The 21,833-nt window shown below is 36.9% G+C and overlaps 2 protein-coding genes across 5 annotated transcripts in view; both read right to left on the bottom strand.

Moving 5' to 3' along the window:
* LOC142339991 (serine/arginine-rich splicing factor 7-like) overlaps positions 1-21,833 on the bottom strand; it is a 447,863-nt gene that overhangs the window by 248,753 nt on the left and 177,277 nt on the right. The gene's annotated exons all lie outside the window — the stretch shown is intronic.
* LOC142339372 (peripheral plasma membrane protein CASK-like) overlaps positions 1-21,833 on the bottom strand; it is a 178,691-nt gene that overhangs the window by 85,009 nt on the left and 71,849 nt on the right. For all 3 annotated transcript variants that reach the window (XM_075389378.1, XM_075389379.1, XM_075389381.1), the window contains one exon: positions 20,601-20,738. In XM_075389378.1, coding sequence (XP_075245493.1) covers positions 20,601-20,738 — 138 coding nt within the window. The remainder of the gene's footprint in view (positions 1-20,600; positions 20,739-21,833) is intronic.

The raw sequence follows: 21,833 nt of genomic DNA, 5'->3' as shown, positions 1-21,833 counted from the left end.
CAATTTGGCGTACAGGTTCAGTTGGAATCTAAAACTATACTTAATTCAGCATCTTAGCTGAAAGCTAATAACCGTAACACCAATGTCAGCTAGCAAACAGTCTAATGAACTTTGACCTAATTTTCAATGACTTAATGACCGGGCATTATCGGTTTATCCTGTCTTCTCTGATTTTGATCTTTTGACTTTGACAGTATTCACCATATTGCATAAATGACAGCTCGAAAGAACTTAAAATCCACTCAGTAGAAGAAACAGTGAGCGAAGTAAGAAGTCAAACGTGAAAACCGCGATGTAAAACGAAAAACGTTATCAAAAGGTAAAGCGAATTAAAAAAAGGACAGCGCCTAAATAATAACCGTTAAGAGGCTAACGGCGTCTATTAAAAACCAAAAAAATTGCCTTGGCATCTAGAATTTCACAGACAATCAACAGAAACAACAATCATAAGGAGAGAAAGCAACAAAAGAACTGAAAAAATGCAAGGCAAAACACTGCGCATAACAAGGCAAATTCTTTGAAAATAAATCGTGACAAGGTAATTAAAACCTATAGATATCAAGTGAAAAGATTAAAATGCTTCTATTAGGCCTCATTAGACCAATGAAGCCACTCATTAATGAGACTTAGAAACGGGACAAAAGCTACAAAAAACTTGGAAAACTAAAAAATCTATCGCAAATCTAATTAAACAATACCAAATCATATGGACCATTAACTGCAGTTTGGTTATTTCAAAAATTACAACTATGCATTATTAGAACACATGTACGACCTTCTCAATGTTTAAAAAAATCAAAAGAAAAAGTCAAATTGTCGCACGTAAAAATAACTCGGTTTCAAAGGCCAAAAAATTGTTCGAACGCCAATTTTAAACACCAATTTAAACGCAGCTCAAAAACGCAAAAACGCTTCGAACGCACCTCCTCTTTGATTCCCTTTATCACTCCAGCGTGACTGAAATTAAATATCTGCTTTAACTACATTAACGTTCATTAAGTGTGAACCAATGTTAACAAAGACAGCACAACAAAAACGAAAAAATTCGGATTAAAAAATGCTCCAATAGGAGTTGAACATGACTTGACGAAAAATTGCGTATAATCCACAATTTAATGTCTAATAAAAACGAGTCAGTAATTTCTAGAATTCAAACGTTGAAACAGTGAGTATCGTAAATCATAAATCAAACGTGAAACTTGTGACTTATGTAAAATAAAAACGTGGAGGAAAGTTAAAGCGAAGTTTCAAATATCACACAACAGTACAAGTCCTTGAAACAATTCAAAGAATTGAATGAAAAACTTAAAACTACTGTACCGGTCCAGCGGACCAATTGAACAATGCCCGCCAGTCACAATAGAACAAGGCCTTATCGATTAAGTCGATCAATTGGATGTCTCTTTGGCTGCTATTAAAGCATATATGAATCTATTTAGTCTTTTGAACTCTTACCAGTGGTTTTCTTACTTTAAATTCCCACTTCATATCCAAAAAAAAATCGGTTTTATATTAAGTCAGGCACAACATATTTGTTCGATACTGAGGCTGAAATAAAGGGTTGGAGGAACTAGACATACAATAAAATGGTATGTTCTCAGGCAAGACAACCAAGGCTACCTCAGCAACATTGTGGACCGTCAAAAATATATAAAGTACAAACGGAAACCAAAATCAATCGTCAATTGTGCTCCTCAGCTCAAAATTGCTAATAAGAGAACAATTCAAAAAACGCAAAATCCAAGACGAAAAAGAAAACAATCGACTAACGTCGGGCGAATAGCTCTCAGACGACTGTCGAGCGGTTCGCTTTGTCAGTAGCAAGCCATTGCTTAGTGAGGCTGGCTTTAGCTTAATCAAAGGGGCGTGAGGTGAGCGTGGGGATGGGAGGGCTTCACCGCACCGCGTGGGCAACGGTACGCTCCGTGACCAACATTGTGAGGGAATGATGTGGTCGGCGGTGTGCGAGATAAATTTCTAAGAACCACCCGTTACACCATCACCATAAGTCTCCAAAGAAGGTTCTGTGAATCGAATACTTGGAGACTAGTAATCTGAAAGGCCCTAGGAGATTTTAATGGGCGCTACTTAATCCCGTTTGAGGACGAAAAGTCGAATGGGTCAAACGAAAAATCGGTCGAGCGAAAAATTGCATAAAGAACCAACAGTAATAATATATTTGCTACAAACTTCGTTTGAGAGCAAATTACAATGATTTCGTGGAAAGAGCTAGTTATTTCCTTTACGATAAAACATTTATACTATAATTCAACCTGAATGATCGTAATATAACAGCGCCACATAACAGCAGCTGAGGTGCGGCATCAACAGAGTTAAGGAAAGAGAGAGATATAGTGTGCGAGAGATAAAACGTGATCGAGAAAAAGAAGGACAGAGACCCCAACCAACAGAGAGAGAGAGAGAGAGAGCGCGCTAGGAATATTTTCCATGAGAATTGACTCGAAAAATTGCGATAAAAAAGGAAAAAAATTATCAAAAGGTAAAGCGAAATAAGTAAGAAGAGCGCCTAAATGATAGCCGTTAAGATGCTGACGGCGGCTATTAAAAACAAAACACAGTTTCCTGAGATCTAGAATTTTACAGACAATCAACAGAAACAACGAACAAGAGAAGAGAGAAAGCAACAAAACAACTTAAAAAAGGCAAGGCAAAAAAACTGCGCATAAAAAAAACATTTTTGAAAACAAATTGTGATCAGGTAATTAACACCAATAGATACCAAGTGAAAACAATAAAATGCTTCTTTAGGCCTCGTTAGTGTGCCAAGGAGAGCACTCATTAATGAGCTGAGTGAGAAACCAGACAAAAAAGCTACAAAAACGTGGACAACTAAAAAATCACATGTAAATCCATTTAAACAAATCCACATCATATGGACCATTAACTGCACTTTGTTTATTTCAAAAATTACAAATATGCATTAACATGTATGACCTTCTCGTAAAATTTTAAAAAATCAAAAGAAAAAAGTCAAATTGCCGCACGTACAAACAACTCGGTTTCAAAGGCCAGAAATTTGTTCGAACGCCAATTTTAAACACCAATTTACAAGCAACACAAACAAATACGCAAAAAACTTCGAACGTATCTCCTTCAAGATTCCTTTTACCACTCCAGCGTCCCTGAAATTAATCTACTTTGACTACATAAACGTTCATTAAGTGTGAACCAATCTTAAAAAACAAAGCACAACAAAACTATCGAAATAATTTGTATTGCAAAAAATGCTCCAATAGGAGTCAAATATGACGTCATGCAAAATTGCGTATATTCCACAATTTAATGTCCAACAAAAACGAGTCAGTAATTTTTAGAATTCATTAGTTGGAACAGTGAGTATCGTAAATCATAATTCAAACGTTAAATTCGTGACTTATGTGAAATAAAAACGTGAACGAAAGTTAAAGCGAAGTTTTAAAAATCACATAACAGGACAAGTCCTGGCAAACAATTCAAAGAATTGAATGAAGAACTTAAAACTAATGTAACGGACCAGCAGACCAATTGAACAATGCCCACCAGTCACAATAGAACAAGGCCTCATCTATTAAGTCGGTCAATTGGATGCCTCTTCGGCTGCTACTGAAGCATAAATGAATCTATTTAGTCCCTGATGAATTCTTAAGAGTGGTTTTCTTACTTTAAATTGCCAATTTATATCCAAAAAATACGATTTTATATTAAGTGAAGCAAAACATATTTTTTCGATACTGAGGCTAAAAAGGGGGCGGAGGAACTAGACATACAATAAAATAGTGAGTTCTACGGCAAGACAACCAAGGCTACCTCAACAACATTGTGGACCGTCAATAATATATAGGGTACAAACGGAAAACAAAATCGATTGTCAATTGTGCTCCTCAGCTTAAAATTGCTAATAGAAATATTCAGAAAACGCAAAATCCAAGATGAAAAAGAAAACATAGCCGACTAATGCCGGCGCATTGCTCTCAGACGACCGGCGAGCGGTTGGCTTTGTCAGTAGCAAGCCATGGCTTAATGAGGCTAGCTTTAGCTTAATTGAAGGAGCATGAGGTGAGCGTGGGGATGGGAGGGCTTCACCGCACCGCGTGGGCAAAGGTACGCTGCGTGAGCAACAGTGTGAGGGAATGATGCGGGCGGCGGTGTGGGAGATAAATTTCTAAGAACCACCCGTTACACCATCACTATAAGTCTCCAAAGAAGGTTCTGTCAACCGCTCACTTGGAGACTAGTGAGCTGAAAGGCTCTAGAACTTAATGGGCGCTACCTCTTTATCCCGTTTCAGAGGACGATAAATTGAATGGGTCAAAAGAAAAATTGGTCGAGCAAAAATTTGCATAGAAAACCAACAGTAATAATATAATTGCTACAAATGTTGTTTGAGAGCAAATAACAATGATTTCAATAACACTTCAAACGTACCTCCTTTTTTATTCCCTTTACCACTCCAGCTTGACTGAAAGTAATCGTCTACTTTGACTAAATTAACGTTCCGTAAGTGTGAACCAATCTTAAAGAGACAACAAAACAAAACAATCGAAATAATTTGAATGGCAAAAAATGCTCCCATAGGAGTTAATGACGTCACGCAAAATTGCGTATAATCCACAACTTAATTTCTAATAAAAGAGAGTCAGTAATTTCTAGAATTCAAACGTTGAAACGATGAGTATCGTAAATCATAATTCAAACGTGAATTTCGTGACTTATGTAAAATAAAAACGTGAACGAAAGTTAAAGCAAAGTTTTAAAAATCAAATAACAGGACAAGTCCTGGAAACAACTCTAAGAATTGAATGAAAAACTTAAATCTACTGTAACGGTGCCGCGGACCAATTGAACAATTCCCGCCAGTCACAATGGAACAAGGCCTCATCTATTAAGTCGGTCAATTGGATGTCTCTTCGACTGCTACTGAAGCATATATGAAACTATTTAGTCTTTTGAACTCTTACCAGTGGTTTTCTTGACTTTAAATTGCCACTTCATATCCAAAAAAATCGATTTATTATTAAGTCAAGCACAACATATTTGTTCGATAACGAGGCTTAAATAACAGGGTTGGAGGAACTAGACATACAATAAAATAGTACGTTCTAAGGCAAGACAACCAAGGCTACCTCAACAATATTGTGGACCATCAATAATATATAAGGTAGAAACGGAAACCAAAATCAATCGTCAATTGTGCTCCTCAGCTCCAAATTGCTTATAAGAGAACAATTCAAAAAACGCAAAATCCAAGACTAAAAAGAAAACAAACAACTAAGGTCGGGCGAACTGCTCTCAGACAACCTTCGAGCGGTTGGCTTCGTTAGTAGCAAGCTATGGCTTAGTGAGTGAGCGTGGAAGTGGAAGAGGTTCACCGCACTGCGTGGGCAACGGTACGCTGCGTGGGTAACAGTAGGAGGGAATGATGTGGGGGCGGGGTGGGAGATCAATTTCTTAAGAGCCACTCTTTACACGATCACTTTAAGTCTCCAAAAGAGGTTCTGTGAATCGCTCACTGGAAGACTATTGAGCTGAAACGCTGTAGAACTTAATGGGCGCCAGCTCTTTATCCCTTCTCAGAGGACGATAAATCGAATGGGTCAAAAAAAATTGTCGAGCAAAAGAATTGCAAAAAAACCAACAGGAATAATATATTTGCTACAACCTTCGTTTAACAGCAAATAAAAATGATTTCAAAAACACTTCGAACGTACCTCCTTTTTGATTCCCCTTACCACTCCAGCTTGACTGAAATTAACAATCTACTTTGACTACCTTAATGTTCAATAAGTGTGAACCGATCATAAAACAGACAGCACAACAAAACAATCGAAATAATTTGTATTGCAAAAAATGCTCCAATAGGAGTCAAATATGACGTCATGCAAAATTGCGTATATTCCACAATTGAATGTCCAATAAAAACGAGTCAGTAATTTTTAGAATTCATTCGTTGGAACAGTGAGTATCGTAAATCATATTTCAAACGTGAAATTCGTGACTTATGTAAAATAAAAACATGAACGAAAGTTAAAGCGAAGTTTTAAAAATCACATAACAGGACAAGTCCTGGAAAACAATTCAAAGAATTGAATGAAAAACTTAAAACTAATGTAACGGACAAGCAGACCAATTGAACAATGCCCACCAGTCACAATAGAACAAGGCCTCATCTATTAAGTCGGTCAATTGGATGTCTCTTCGGCTGCTACTGAAGCATAAATGAATCTATTTAGTCTTTGATGAATTCTTAACAGTGGTTTTCTTACTTTAAATTGCCAATTTATATCCAAAAAAACGATTTTATATTAAGTGAAGCAAAACATATTTTTTCGATACTTAGGCTAAAAAAAGGGGGCGGAGGAACTAGACATACAATAAAATAGTACGTTCTACGGCAAGACAACCAAGGCTACCTCAACAACATTGTGGACCGTCAATAATATATAGGGTACAAACGGAAACCAAAATCGGTTGTCCATTGTGCTCCTCAGCTTTAAATTGCTAATAGGAGAAATATTCAGAAAACGCAAAATCCAAGATGAAAAAGAAAACATAACCGACTAATGCCGGCGCATTGCTCTCAGACAACCGGCGAGCGGTTGGCTTCGTCAGTAGCAAGCCATGCCTTAATGAGGCTGGCTTTAGCTTAATTGAAGGAGCGTGAGGTGAGCTTGGTGATGGGAGGGCTTCACCGCACCGCGTGGGCAACGGTACGCTGCGTGAGCAACAGTGTGAGGAAATGATGTGGGCGGCGGTGTGGGAGATCAATTTCTAAGAGCCACCCTTTACACCATCACTATAAGTCTCCATAACAGGTTCTGTGAATCGCACGCTTGGAGACTAGTGATCTGAAAGGCTCTAAGAGATTTCAATGGGCGCTACTTCTTCATCCCGTTTGAGGACGAAAAGTCGAATGGGTCAAACGAAAAATCGGTCACGCGAAAAACTGCATAAAGAACCAACAGGAATAATATATTTGCTACAAACTTCGTTTGAGAGCAAATTACAATGATTTCGTGGAAAGAGCTAGTTATTTCCTTTACGATAAAACATTTATACTATAATTCAACCTGAATGATCGTAATATAACAGCGCCAGATAACAGCAGCCGAGGTGCGGCAACAACAGAGTTAAAGAAAGAGAGAGATATAGTGTGCGAGAGATAAAACGTGAACGAGAAAAAGAAGGACAGAGACCCCAACCAACAGGGAGAGAGAGAGCGAGAGAGAGAGAGCGCTAGGAATATTTTCCATGAGAATTGACTCAAAAAATTGCGATAAAAAAGGAAAAAAAATTATCAAAAGGTAAAGCGAAATAAGTAAGAAGAGCGCCTAAATGATAGCCGTTAAGATGCTGACGGCGGCTATTAAAAACAAAACACAGTTTCCTGAGATCTAGAATTTTACAGACAATCAACAGAAACAACGAACAAGAGAAGAGAGAAAGCAACAAAACAACTTAAAAAAGGCAGGGCAAAAAAACTGCGCATAAAAAAACATTTTTGAAAACAAATTGTGACCAGGTAATTAACACCAATAGATACCAAGTGAAAACAATAAAATGCTTCTTTAGGCCTCGTTAGTGTGCCAAGGAGAGCACTCATTAATGAGCTGAGTGAGAAACCAGACAAAAAAAGCTACAAAAACGTGGACAACTAAAAAATCACATGTAAATCCATTTAAACAATTCCAAATCATATGGACCATTAACTGCACTTTGGTTATTTCAAAAATTACAAATATGCATTAACATGTATGACCTTCTCGTAAAATTTTAAAAAATCAAAAAGAAAAAAGTCAAATTGCCGCACGTACAAACAGCTCGGTTTCAAAGGCCAGAAATTTGTTCGAACGCCAATTTTAAACACCAATTTACAAGCAACACAAAAAAATACGCAAAAAACTTCGAACGTATCTCCTTCAAGATTCATTTTACCACGCCAGCGTCCCTGAAATTAATCTACTTTGACTACAAAAACGTTCATTAAGCGTGAATCAATCTTAAAAAACATAGCACAACAAAACTATCGAAATAATTTGTATTGCAAAAAATGCTCCAATAGGAGTCAAATATGACGTAATGCAAAATTGCGTATATTCCACATTTTATGTTCAATAAAAACGAGTCAGTAATTTTTAGAATTCATTAGTTGGAACAGTGAGCATCGTAAATCATAATTCAAACGTGAAATTCGTGACTTATGTAAAATAAAAACGTGAACGAAAGGTAAAGCGAACAAAAATCACATAACAGGACAACTCATGGAAAACAATTCGAAGATCGAAGAAACAGGCTTTCCAGGACAGGTCTTGGAAAACACGTTTCTTCGGCTGCTACTGAAGCATGAATGAATCTATTTATAGTGTTTTGAATTCTTACCAGTGGTTCTCTTGACTTTAAATTGCCACTTCATATGCAAAAAACTCGATTTTATATTAAGTCAAGCACAACATATTTGTTCGATACTGAGGCTAAAAGAAAAGGAGCGGAGGAACTAGATATACAATTTAAAAAAGTACGTTCTAAGGCAAGACAACCAAAGCTAGCTCAACAACATTGTGGACCGTCAATAATATATAGGTTACAAACAGAAACCAAAATCAATCGTCAATTGTGCTCCTTAGCTCAAAAATCCAAATAAGAGAACATTTCAGAAAACGCAAAATCCAAGACGAAAAAGAAAACATAATCGACTAACGTCGGGCGATTTGCTCTCAGACGAACGTCGAGCGGTTCGCTTCGTCAGTAGCAAGCCATGACTTAGTGAGGCTGGCTTTAGCTTAAATTGAAGGGGCGTGAGGTGAGCGTGGGGTGGGAGGGGTTCACCGCACCGCGTGGGCAACGGTACGCTACGTGGGAAACAGTAGGAGGGAATGGTGTGGGGGCGGGGTGGGAGATCAACTTCTAAGAGCCACCCTTTACACGATCACAATACGTCTCCAAAACAGGTTCTGTGAATCGCTCACTTGGCGACTAGTGAGCTGAAAGACTCTAGGGGAAATTAATGGGCGCCATCACTTTATCGCGTTTCTGAAGACGAAAAGTCGAATGGGTCAAACGAAAAATGGTTCAAGCGAAAAATCGCATGAAAAACCAACATGAATAATATAGTTGCTTTAAACTTCGTTTCAGAGCAAATAACAAGGATTTGCTGGAACATGTTACTTAATTCATTTATGATAAAACCTTTTTTACTATAATTCAGCCTAAATGAGCGTAATAGATGATATCACTCCACATAACAGCAACCGAAGTGCGCCATCAACAAAGTTAAAGAAAGAGAGATAGTGTGCGAGAGATAAAAGGTGAACGAGAAAAAGAAGGACAGAAACCCCAAACAACAGAGAGAGAGAGAGAGAGAGACCGCTAGGAACATTTTTCATGAGGAGATTCGACTCGAAAAATTGCGATAAAAATGGAAAAAAAACATGAAAAGGTAAAGCGAAATGAAAAAGGAGAGCTCCTAAATGATAGCCGTTAAAATGCTGACGGCGGCCATTAAAAACAAAAACACGGTGTCCTGAGATCGAGAATGTTAAAGACAGTCAACAGAAGCAGCGAACATGAGAAGAGAGAAAGCAACAAAACAACTTAAAAAAGGCAAGACAAAAAAACTGCATAAAAAAAAACATTTTTGAAAACAAATTGTGACAAGGTAATTAACACCTATAGATCAAGTGAAAACATTAAAATGTTTCTTTTAGGCCTGGTTAGTGTGTCAAGGAGACCACTCATAAGTGAGCTGAGAGCCCAGACAAACAAGCTACAAAACGTAGAAAACTAAAAAATCACTTGTAAATCTATTTAAACAACTCCAAATCATATGGACCATTAATTGCACTTTGGTTATTTCAAAAATTACAAATATGCATTAACAGAACACATGTATGACCTTCTCATAACATTTTAAAAAAGAAAAAAGTCAAATTGCCGCACGTACAAACTACTCGGTTTCAAAGGACAGAAATTTGTTCAACGCCAACTTTAAACACCAGAGAATAGTGAGCTGAAAGGCTCTAGGAGATATTAATGGGCGCTATCTCTTTATCACGTTTCTGAGGACGAAAAGTCGAATGGGTCAAGCGAAAAATCACATAAAAAACCAACATGAAAAATGTATTTGCTACAAACTTCGTTTGAGAGCAAATAACAATGATTTAATGGAAAATGCTAGTTTCTTCGTTTATGATAAAACACTTCTACTATAATTCAACCTTAATGAGCGTAATAGATGATATCACGCCACGTAACAGTGGCCGCAGTGCGGCATGAACAAAAGAGTCAAGTAAAGAGATCGAGTGTGAGAGATAAAACATAAACGAAAAATAGGACAGAAACCCCAACAAACAGAGAGAGAGAGAGAAAGCGCGCTAGGAATATTTTCCATGAGTAGATTCAACTCTGCAATTACTGGTTTGCTAGCCTTGTTAGTAATTAAACCATTTAAAAAACTGAAGTACAAATTTTGAAAAGTTTCCAGATTTCGCAGTGAAAAATTGTTCAGCCCCTTTTCTTGTCCCTGAAGTTTTGCCATGTATCACATCTGCAGGACTTAGAAAAATTCGTTGGCCAATTGTAACGGCTGCTTTCTTATCAATGACAAGGAAAGTAATGTACCGCACAGTTCGTTATTAGCAATTTACAAGCTGTGGGGATACTATCTCGTGCAGTTCGCGTCGCATTAAACTCTGTAAGTCCAAATAACTAACAGTTCAGCTTTGCTGAATCAAAAATCGATTGCTGAAACTACTCAGTAAGATCCAATCAACTAATCTTTTTCCATTAACTCAATAATTCAAGTTCGGGCTATTTCAAACCGGAAACTTTGTATCCCTAAAGGTTGCTCACTGTGTATGTTTTCAAACGAATCTAAGGTGTACATTCGGTTTCAGAGTAGAACAGAATTCACAGAGGAGAGCCCATCTTTTGCCATAAGCGGACTTGCATTGTTGCTCAAAACAGAGGTCATTCCTTAGTCACTGGGACCGAAGCGAAAGAGACGACGTAGCATCTAGCTTTTTGTTTAGGAAACTCAAGTCTGTGAACTGTTAACCTATCTTTCTCCGCCTATTACTTTCAACGAAATGATTATAAGTACGTCGGGTCAAAGAAGAGGAATTTTTTCTCACTCTAATGTTTAGCTATAAGAGGTTCTTTAATTTCGTTTCTCTCCAGTTACTTAAACTTTCACGACCAAATCGATGGTTAGATAAATTACAAGTTTCACGTTAGCAAGACAAAGTATTTTACAGCTCAAGTAAAATTGCGACACTCCGCAAATATTATCAACTCAACATTCAAACTTCTGCTCCTCCGTGGTTGTAGTTTCAGTTCTATCTATAGCCTGTTATTCTTGTTGTACATGTCAATTCTCAAAGTTTATTGATTTAACCCAACTATGTCGACATAACTCCAAAACGTCACGTTTTCCATGCAAAACTGACGTCAGTGGTTGGTGGTTAACCATGTAGATTATCCATAGATTATTTCAAATAAACGTCAGGTTTTCGGTGTAGAATTTACGTAATAATCTAAGTTAAGATGAAGTGTACTCCGTGTCATTAAATTTAGAAACGAAATATGTCGACATATAGTGACTCAAATTTGCGTTGCATACTTCTCTAAAATTGTGTTTCAATAAAATGAAAATTTACGGAAATTGTTAATGCTCGACCTCCACACCAGTAATGATCGTTTAGCTCAAACGGACAAAAATCTTCAAAAAACAATTGTAAATTTTAACAATCTTGCAACAATTCATGACAATATTATCTTCAGAACCATTTCATTGTCTCATGAGACTATCCAGTATCCCTATTTCAAGCCTTAAATAGTTTCACTGGCTCATGAAGATCCATCAACAAGAAACACGATAATTTTACGAGAACTTGAAAAAAATCGTATTTCATTAAAACAATTGCTAAAACTCGAGACATTAAAATATTGATAACCATTCCATTCACTCTAGAAACTATGCAGCAGCATATTATCAAACCTTGTACGAGCTCACTGCGCCATTTGTGCCGGAGAAAAGGAAATATTCAAAAACTTGAAAAAATGCAAATATTTAAAAAATTGCTTGAATTCGTAAAATTTTAATCTTGAAAAACATTCTATAACATCTAGCAACTATGCAGTATTCTCTAACCAAACCCTAGAGGAGGTTCCTTGGCTGTTGAGGCTGGAAATACCTAAAAAATTTCAAACTTGATAATTGCTAAAATTCTTGATTTTAAAAACTTGAAAACTATTCCATGGACAGTAAAATTTTTTCAGTAACTTATTATCAAACCCTTAAGGAAATATTCTGATATTCTGGTCCCTGGCGCTTGAAAAACTTGAATAATGGCAATAAATGTCAAAAAAATTGAAATTGCAGGATTGGTAAAAAAATGTTAAATTTCGTAATGTTAAAATGATGAAAACCATTCCATTGCCACAAGAAACTATGCAGTAACCTATAGTCAAACTATAGAGGAGGTTCTCTGACAACTAGGGCCACAAAAAGTAAAAAAAAATGACAAAAAATTTCAAAAATATTAAAAATTATGAAAATTAGTAAAAATTTGAGTGTTTTTGCTTGAATTACCAAAACACAGCTCTTAAATTGGTCATAAAAAGTGCTTATGCCTTGCAGGAGACATTTTCATCTTTAATCAGCCTGAATTTTAGACTGGTCCAACAAAAAATTCAAAAAATGACAAAAAAAACAGGAAAAAATGCAACATTTCGGGCTCAAAAACTCCTAAAAATGACCTTTTGAACTTAAACTACGGCCTTCCCAAGAGCTTCACCACACTAAACAGTTGAAAGACTAATAATCGCGGCTAAGGGCTTCTAATGAAACGTAATGCCCGCTGGGCGCTACCTGTTTATGTCGTTTTTAAGGACAAAAGGTCAAATGGGTCAGACGAAAAATCCGTCAAGCGAAAAATCGCATAAAAAAAGACCGACAGGACTAATCTTATTGCTACAAACTTCGTTTGAGATTAATTTAAAAGATACAACAAAACAGTCACGCAAAAGTTGAGGATAAAAAGTTACACGTCACTGGAAAAATTGCTTAAACCCAATTAAAAACTGACCCTAGCCTTTTTAAACTTGGGCTTCGTTGGCTAACACAGTTTTCCTCGGACAAAAGGGAAAAATTACCCACAGGGTCTTTAAACAGGTTCAATTTCTACGATGGTCCTTCCCCTCACACCATTAAGTCATGTCTCCAAAGCATTTTCGATGAAACGCATACTTGTCCAGTAAGCTGGCCTGCTCAATTAAAATTTAAAGCCCTCCGTGCGTTACCATTTCAAAACGAAGCAAAGCAAAAAAAGCAGTTGCTCTTTCTTGTTTTTTATGCTATTCAAAAGCTTTGAAAATCACGTTGCTTTATTATCAAAATGGCCAACCAAGAGAACCTACTACAGAAAACATTACCGAATTGAAACAAATTATTGAAAAACTTACAAGTACTAACAAAGCAAAACCTATTCATACAAAATCTTACGGATCGTCTCAAAAACTTGAGAATAAACAAATTACTCCAGAAAATAACATCTACCAGTTAGAAAAACGATTAACAACAGTAGAAAGGTATCAAAATACACCGTTTCTTATTTTTAATAACATCGACATCCCAGCTGATGGTAATGTATTTGCCCCAATTTTACAGAAAGTAAACAACAACTTACATGTTAGTTTGAAACCCGACGCAATCTCGATTGCCCACCTCCCCTAAAAAATGGAAACATTGCGCCTGTTATTGCTAAGTTTTTGTATTTGCAACAAAGGGACATTTTGAAACGTGCTTCATGGTTAAGAGGTCTGAGAAATTCAATGGGAAATCCTATTTTTGTTCATGAACGACCAGCGGAAAAGGATGTTATCATTAAAAGCTCGAGAATTGGACATTCCGTATAAAAATAAAAAATCCCACTTATGGGCATTTGATGGTGAAAGATATCAACCAGTTGATGACGTCAGAGAGCTCTCGGATTATCAAAGAAGACAAAAAGAGTTTGCAAACTATACAAAATGGTGATAATCCATTCTTGAATAACAAAAGAACCTATCCTTTTTCTCCTGATATGGATGCAACAAACAGTGGAAAGTATATACCTATGAACAAAAAACAAAATATGTACGGTGTTTCATTTCAGCAAAACAACTTATGCATCAAAAAACTAACATTCTCAGTCTTGTTTGTTAATATCCGGTCTCTAAGCAAACACCTTGAGGAACATCAGATTTTTTGCAAACATTTGAGTCCCTACCAACTGTGATTTGCCTCGTCGAAACTTGGATACAGGAGGATTCTCATGAACATTTCAATTTATCAGGTTATCAGAAAAAACTTGCTAAAAACAGGGTGCGAATTGGTGGAAGAGTAGCCATGTTTTGCACGGATGATATTCTTTTCTTAGAAATCTTTGCAACGAATCATAATGAGAGCCTACGTACAAAACTTAGAACAAATGATGAAAATTAAACTTTGATTACATACTATCTTCTTCCAGTGTTCAATAAAAATCAGTTCCTGACTGAATTTGACAGCATTTGACAGCTATCTTGAGACTATGGTGGGTGTGAACCAAGACCTAATCGTATGTGGAGACTTCAAGATAGATCAACTATCTGACTCCCATAAAAAACCGATTTGAAGATGTTATCTCATGTAATGGTATAAACCTAATGGATTCGGGTATAACTAGAGAAACGTCAACAAAATCATCCCTCGATTTATTTCTGACAAATGTCCATTAAAATCAATGCATAGTAAATTCTATCAGTTATGACATTATAAATCATTACCCGTAGTTTCTCGTCTAACAGAAGTATGACAAAACCAAAGATGAACGCATCTAAAGGTGGTAGTATGTCTGTTTTCAACAACAAAACACTGGTTGAAAAATACAAAAAGGAACTAGAAATGAACTTAATCATATTTCAGAAACAACAATACGGATCAAATTTTGTAATTGTTTACATTTTGTAGTCGACAAATACCAACCTTTGGTTGAAATCAAACAAAACAGAAATAGGAATCAATGGGTCACAAATCGATTAATTTTTTTGCAAAGAGAAACAATGCAAGATAAACAAGATAGTTGAGAACAAAAAATAACATAAAAAAAGATATCTTCTACTGTAAAGCAAGAGCACTCAAATCATGAACGACGCAAAAAAATTCACACAAAACAATTCACGATTGTGCTAGGGACTCAAGGAAAATGTATAAAATCAATAAAAAAAAGATAGGCAGGAACAGCAGAGTTATAACATTGTTTTCAGTAATACTGAAACTGATGACCCCAGTACCATAGCTGACTATTCCAACCAACACTTTAAACGTTGCAGAAGAAAACGTAAACAAATTACCTCAAATAAACTTTCCTTCATCTAATTATACTGAAGAACCTTATCTATGATGCTATATGAAACAAATGTGGTAGAAGTGCTCTCACAAATAGCAAGCTTACAAAAATCTTCTTCGCATGGTGTGGATCTGATGGAAAACACCTATGTTAAGAGATTTAAGAAAAATTTAGCGCCATTTTTAGTTAATTATATCAACGAATCTTTTTTGAGCGAGTTTTCCCGAATAACCTAAAACGAGCAATTATCCAACCGCATTTCAAAACGGGATCAAAAACTGATTTCAATAAATTTCGACCAATTTCAATTTCGCCCTCATTTGGAAAAATCTGAAAAAACTGAAAACCAAAATTCTTGACAACATTGAGAAAATCAAAACTCTTGGTGAAAATCATTTTGGTTTCCGCAGTCAGAGATCAACAGTTGATGCACTCGTAAATGTAGTAGAAAATAAAAGGTCGGAAAAAGAAAAAGGGAACAATAGCACAACGGTCTTCCCAGACTTGAAAAAGGCATTCGGCACTGTAAATCACTCGATGCTGCTGAAAAAATAGGAAACTTTGGATTTAGGGGGCCAGGTTTTAAGCTGGTTTTATTCATATTTCAATCAAGAAGACAGACTGTTATGTGGAAAAATAAAAAATCGAAAGAACTGATAGTAAAAAATGGTGTTCCTCAAGGTTCTGTTCTGGGTCCTATAATGTTTATACTGTACCTTAATGACTTTGTGGACGACTGTAAACTATCCACTCCGTATTTTTTTGACGACGACGCCAGCCTCCTTTACAAAAGAAGACCAACTTCTGAAGAATTAAATACTGAATTTTATTCAGTTTCACATTGGCTACATCAAAATAAACAAGGATTTAAACAAGTCGAAAACATTTGTAATGAATTTTTAAACTAAGGCAAACACAAACTACCAAAATTGCGCAGTTCAGAAGTGCAAAACTTACAAAAATCTAGGAGTAATTCTAGACGCGAATTTAACATTCGAAGCACATGTGGAATCTATCTGTTTAAAATTAAAGAAAGGGATTGGAATAAATGCAAGGCTAAGGAAAACTTGTAGTCGCAATACAATTTTATGCTCTACAAAACTACAGTGGTACAAATTTTTGAGTTTGGACTTCTTATTTATGGTGGAACAACGCTAAATATGCTTCAAAAAATTGAACGGTTACAAAAGAAAATTTTGAGAATTATCTTTAGAAAGACACCAAGTGATTCCATCTTTGCAAAATTATTCCAGTTCAAAATTTTAACAATTAGTGAACTCTACATAAAACAACTGCGTTTATTAAGCCTTAAATCATAATTTGGTTTACATTCAAACAAAATCATGAGATTTTGACCACAAATCAAAATTTTTTCTACAATACTTGCTCGAAAACCACTTGCATTATACAAACAAAAACCTCAAAAAGAAATTCAACTCGGACATCTCTGGCTTATCGCGGTAGAATTTTGATTAATTTTCTACTGAAACAAAAAATACTACCTGAGCTTGAAAAAGAAACCATGACCTGTATAAAAGTCCTGTATAAAACTAGTCAATACACTTCAATACAGATTGATCATACAAAACAACACGCTAAAAAACTGGTCTTCAAATAAAATCAGGGAGCTTAATTAAGGTACGTTAGTATTTGCAAGCGTCCACTCCTGATAAAACTCTGGATTTATATTTTTATTAGTGGATTCTGCTGTTTCGACAACTTCTTCGTGCTATATAAATGTACAGGAGAAATTCAAAATCAAATTCAAAACCGTTTCATCTCATCAATAAGGACAAAAAGGAAAAAAAACAGTCAGATAAAAAATTAGTCCAGCGAAAAATCGAACCAAAAAGACCAGACGACTAATATAATTGCGACAAACTTTGTTTGAGAGTAAGTACTAACCCCTCAAAATTAATGTACCTGTAAAGAAGAAACTTTAAGGAGCATAAGATATTAATTAAATTCTCAAAGAGATATGCCGATAATCTTTATTGATAACAAAAGAGGACCATCTTTATAATATTGTATTTTCAAAACGCTTATAGCTAAAAACTAGCCTAAAATGCAGACACAGAACAGCCTTATTTAAACATCAACAGACTAACGTTGTACAAATTGCTCTCGAACAAAAGTGAGGCGAGTTAGTTCAGAGGAGGGCTCTAGCCCAGTAATTTTTCATGGGTTAAAAAAATTTCCGTGAAGGAGGAGTTCGAACCCCCGGGGTAATAGGCTGAAGCATTAACTACTCGGCTATCCGATCCTTGTGATAGCAACAGGCATAATTTCTCAATCAATACCAGCACGTTAGGTCAAATAAGTTAAGGACAAAGAAGTCAAGCGGTCAAAGGTCCTTCCAGAAGTTAAATCGTTTCGTTCTAGTTAGATCTAGAACGAAACGGTCAAGCAACAATTTTGCAGAAGACACACGTTTAAAATAATTGCCTCAAACGTCGTTCGAGAGCAATTAAAAAGAAGAATGAAGAAGAGTTGTATATATTCGACCAAGAAGTGCAGAAGTAGTCCCACAATCTGACAAAAAGTGATCTTTAAAAAATATTTACGTAATGCAAAATTGTAAATTTTCTAAAATTTGTACTGACTGATTTGGTCATTTTGATTTAATTGAAAAGCAAAGCCAACTTTTGGAAAAAAAACATATCAAAGAACTATGAAGAATCTCGTATCTAAATGAATATCCACCGAAGGTACGGTTATTCTGTGTAAAGCCGTTGAACGTCTGCAGCCTTCAATTTCAGCCTTCATAAGGTATTCCGAATATCAATCACGCAATCAATCAATAAAAGCGGCCAAAGAGCACACACAATCTACGTTGACCTGAGGAGGGCTAGCATAAAATCGATTTGGCTACTCTCATTGCCTCATTTCAGCTCACATAGCTCAAAGAAGATAGATGATAGATAAATGGGAAGCTAATTGAAGAGACAGGAGGAAATTAGAGGGATCGGCAACAACCGTAATCGGCGCCAAAGAGAGTAACGGCAAACAAGGAGCTAGGTTAAGTTAACTGCCCACCGCCAGTGTACTAAGATTGTAAGCAGAGGCAGCAGGTTACTCAGAAAGAGGCTAAGTACAATACAAGCAACGACGGCCAATAAATGCAACTTTGAGTAACAAACAGCAATTGTGGCTCAAATTGAGGTGAAAAAGAAAGAAGGAAGAGAAGTTTGTACCAGCTAGCGGGCGAGTTGAGCGTAAAATATTCATAATAATTGCCATGTTTTACCTTTACTATTGTGTCCAGACCGAATTTGGGAAGGCTCGTCAGCCCGAACGCTCAATTAACACTACTCAGACATTTCACAATACCCCAGAAGCTATTGATCAAAGAAAATGGCCAGACAAGGCCTGGGCTGTAATAGGTATTTCAAATGACCTGCCAACTTTGAACGAGAATAAGTTCAAGTACAGTATTTCGTATGTTTGAGCATTAGGAAAGCCAGACGAAACTAATTCAGCATCACCACAACTCCCACTACCACTAACTATTTTTATTCCAATGTGATGTCTTTCTCGCATATAGTATAGCCCGTTTATTTGTTTACTTTCTTCCTTCTTTCTCTACTTCCTTCTGGGAAGAACGTTGGCAAAGATAGGGCAACCGGGACTAGACAGGGGGAAAATAGAGGAAGTATAAAAAAGAGTGAGTTGCCAGGAGAGAGAAAATATAGGAAGTATGAATTGAAAATGGACATTAATGTTTGTTATTTCCAATGCCAACGGCACCCGCACATTCATACACACACGCACAGAGATTCAACACCAGTTCCATACGTGAACAAAAAAGTCCCACTTAGCTTGACCCACAGTCTATTGTGCAGCAAGGTTGCCCAATAACCTACTTTGCACCCTCCAACCACCCCAATCCCCCTCCCTCCTCCCCCATTGCTCACCCCAGCGCCATACAACATAGCCAGTGGCTAGCTCATCAAATAGGACGGGGGTAAATGGCATTGTGGATTGAGCCAGCGAATAAACTTGGTTGTGCAAACAACACAAATGGGTTCTGTGAGGAGGAAAAGGGAGGAATATAAGTTTAAAATACAACACAGGCACACAAACAAGGTTGATTCTGCCGCTTTAATAACTGGCTACCAATTTTGCCTCTTTGGTAGCAACTGGTTCGTAGGCATATGAAAATGTGCTACGTTTCACCTAGCAACTGTTTTGATTTTCAGTTACTCTAACCCGGAGCTGGAGCCCAATTAGGATATAAATTTTTTCTGCAGTAGTTGAACTTGAACAAATACGTTGCAGAAACGCCTCGAAAAATGTAACCACTCAAATATCATTCCACAATCCCTCAAAAAAGTCAGAAAAAGGTGCCTAAATTCAATTTTGATGGCAATAAAATAAGTTGGTCGATAAGGGCGATAAGCGGAGAAAGGTAACCTTAAATTTTAACAGACTACGCATCGCTATCACTCCCAATGCCAATAATGGCTCTCCGCCAAGATAGCAATGCAAAAATTCTAACAGCGACGAACTTGAGTCAACCTTTAATTTCAGGTTAAAATTGCATTTCATAGCCCAAATATAGAGTTGTGATGTGATCAACAGAAATGGGAAATATCGAGCGCATAATCTAATTAAATTTTCACCGTATCAAATTGCCTGCAGGAAAAAGGCATCTTAATGGCACAGCAAGCAACAATTTTGCGTGGCCTGAAGATGAAAAAATCACACTAAATATACCGCAAGCAAGTGAAGCACACGTCTGTGTGAGTGTCTGTTCTTTAAGAGAGAAAGAAATATGTCGCAAACACGGTGTCATCCAAACTCTTAAATTGATTTTCTCCAATTGCGATCAAAATTCTGACCTTCGATCTACTGAAGCTTAAAAATGATCCAAGTTACTGATCCACACACATACATTTTAAGCTACAGCAAAACCACTCATGATATAATCCTAAATCACAAAAGGAAGCAACTGGATCTCGGAACATTGGTAATATGCGTTTGCAAATAATGATTCGACCCTCTATATAAATAACCCATCTTGGACAGTCGAAATTTTTATCCAATTATAACAAGAAATTTGATTTGATTCACCTTCGCAGTTACAAAAGTTTAAGATAAAACTGTTCAAACAATGACAGTTATAGCGTCTGACAAGATATCGAAATTGAGCACCAAATGAGCATCCTATCAGCTGTTTGATAATCGGCAGAGAAGTATCGCCCTATCAACAATACCTACAATTTTGAAGTTCACCTTGATTAAGGAGAGGAGTTTTGTGTCATGGGCAACCTGTGGCCTCTGGAGGTATTTAGGGTCCTCGTGCAACAGGTGTGCCTCCTCGATGCTGTCCTGCACGGCAACCACAGCATTGTTCACCACCCTCGACATCTCCTATAGGAAATGTTGCCAAGGTCATTTTTAGGACATGATTCATAGGAAAAGAAAATCATTAATAAGAAAAGCAACGATTTAGCACATTGACAGTACAATATTTAATGTGAAGATCACTCGGTAAGAGATCCAAAAGCATCCAATTCTGATTTTGCTAAGTTTGAAATTGTGGAAATATTATTGCCAAACTTTCTTTTTCGTTCATTTTGATCTGCTTTCGTTTGCTTTTACTCACTCGTTATCAATGGTCTGACAGCTCACACAATTTTGATCTAAATAATAAATCAGTGTCGACATAAAAGGCGCGATGTTTAAGCGCCTATCTCTGCATGTTTTAAAGCCCCTAAAACATGCTGCCTTGCGATTTGATGAAAGGTTGATGACCGAAATATAACCGACTAACGTCGGGCTAATTGCTCTCAAACAACCAGCCAGTGGTTGGCTTTGTCAGTAGCTAACCACGGTTTAGTGAGGCTAGCTTTAGCTCAATTGAAGGGGCGTGAGGTGACCGCAGCGGGGTAGGGGGCAACAGTGGGGGTGTGGGCTCAACAGTGGGGATGGGTAAGGATGGGAGGGGTATTTGGCTGCACGGCCCCTTACGGACAGAACGATGTGCAGGGATGGGGATTGGGGGAGTGAGAGGGCCAGGGGTTGTTGTGGGGGGGGGGGGGGGGTGAACCTCTAAGAACCGCCCTTGACATCATAATTATAAGTCTCCAAAATAATTTCTGTGAATCGCATACTTGGAAACTAGTGAAAGGCTCTAGCTCTTAGAGCACTTAATGCCCGCTGCCTGTTTATCCCCTTTTAAGGACGAAAAGTCAAATGGGTCACACGAAAAATGGTGCAAGCAAAGAATCGCATACAAAAAAGACCGCCAGGACTAATAATTGCTACAAACTTGATTTGAGAGCAATTAAAAAAGTTGCTCTTTCTTACTCACAATTTCTTTCTCTCTTTCATTTCATCATTCCTCTCATTATTTGTTTCTTTTCGTCCATTTTCTTCAATTGTTTCGTTGTTTGTCTGTTTTGTCCTTGCTTTCCTTTATTAATTTCTATTCTTCCCTTCACTTCAAATCTCTTGTTTTGTTTT

This window comes from Convolutriloba macropyga, chromosome 5 (assembly GCF_964194025.1).
Source record: "Convolutriloba macropyga chromosome 5, txConMacr16.3, whole genome shotgun sequence".
Taxonomy (NCBI): domain Eukaryota; kingdom Metazoa; phylum Xenacoelomorpha; order Acoela; family Convolutidae; genus Convolutriloba; species Convolutriloba macropyga.
This window is presented reverse-complemented; position numbering and strand designations above follow the sequence as displayed.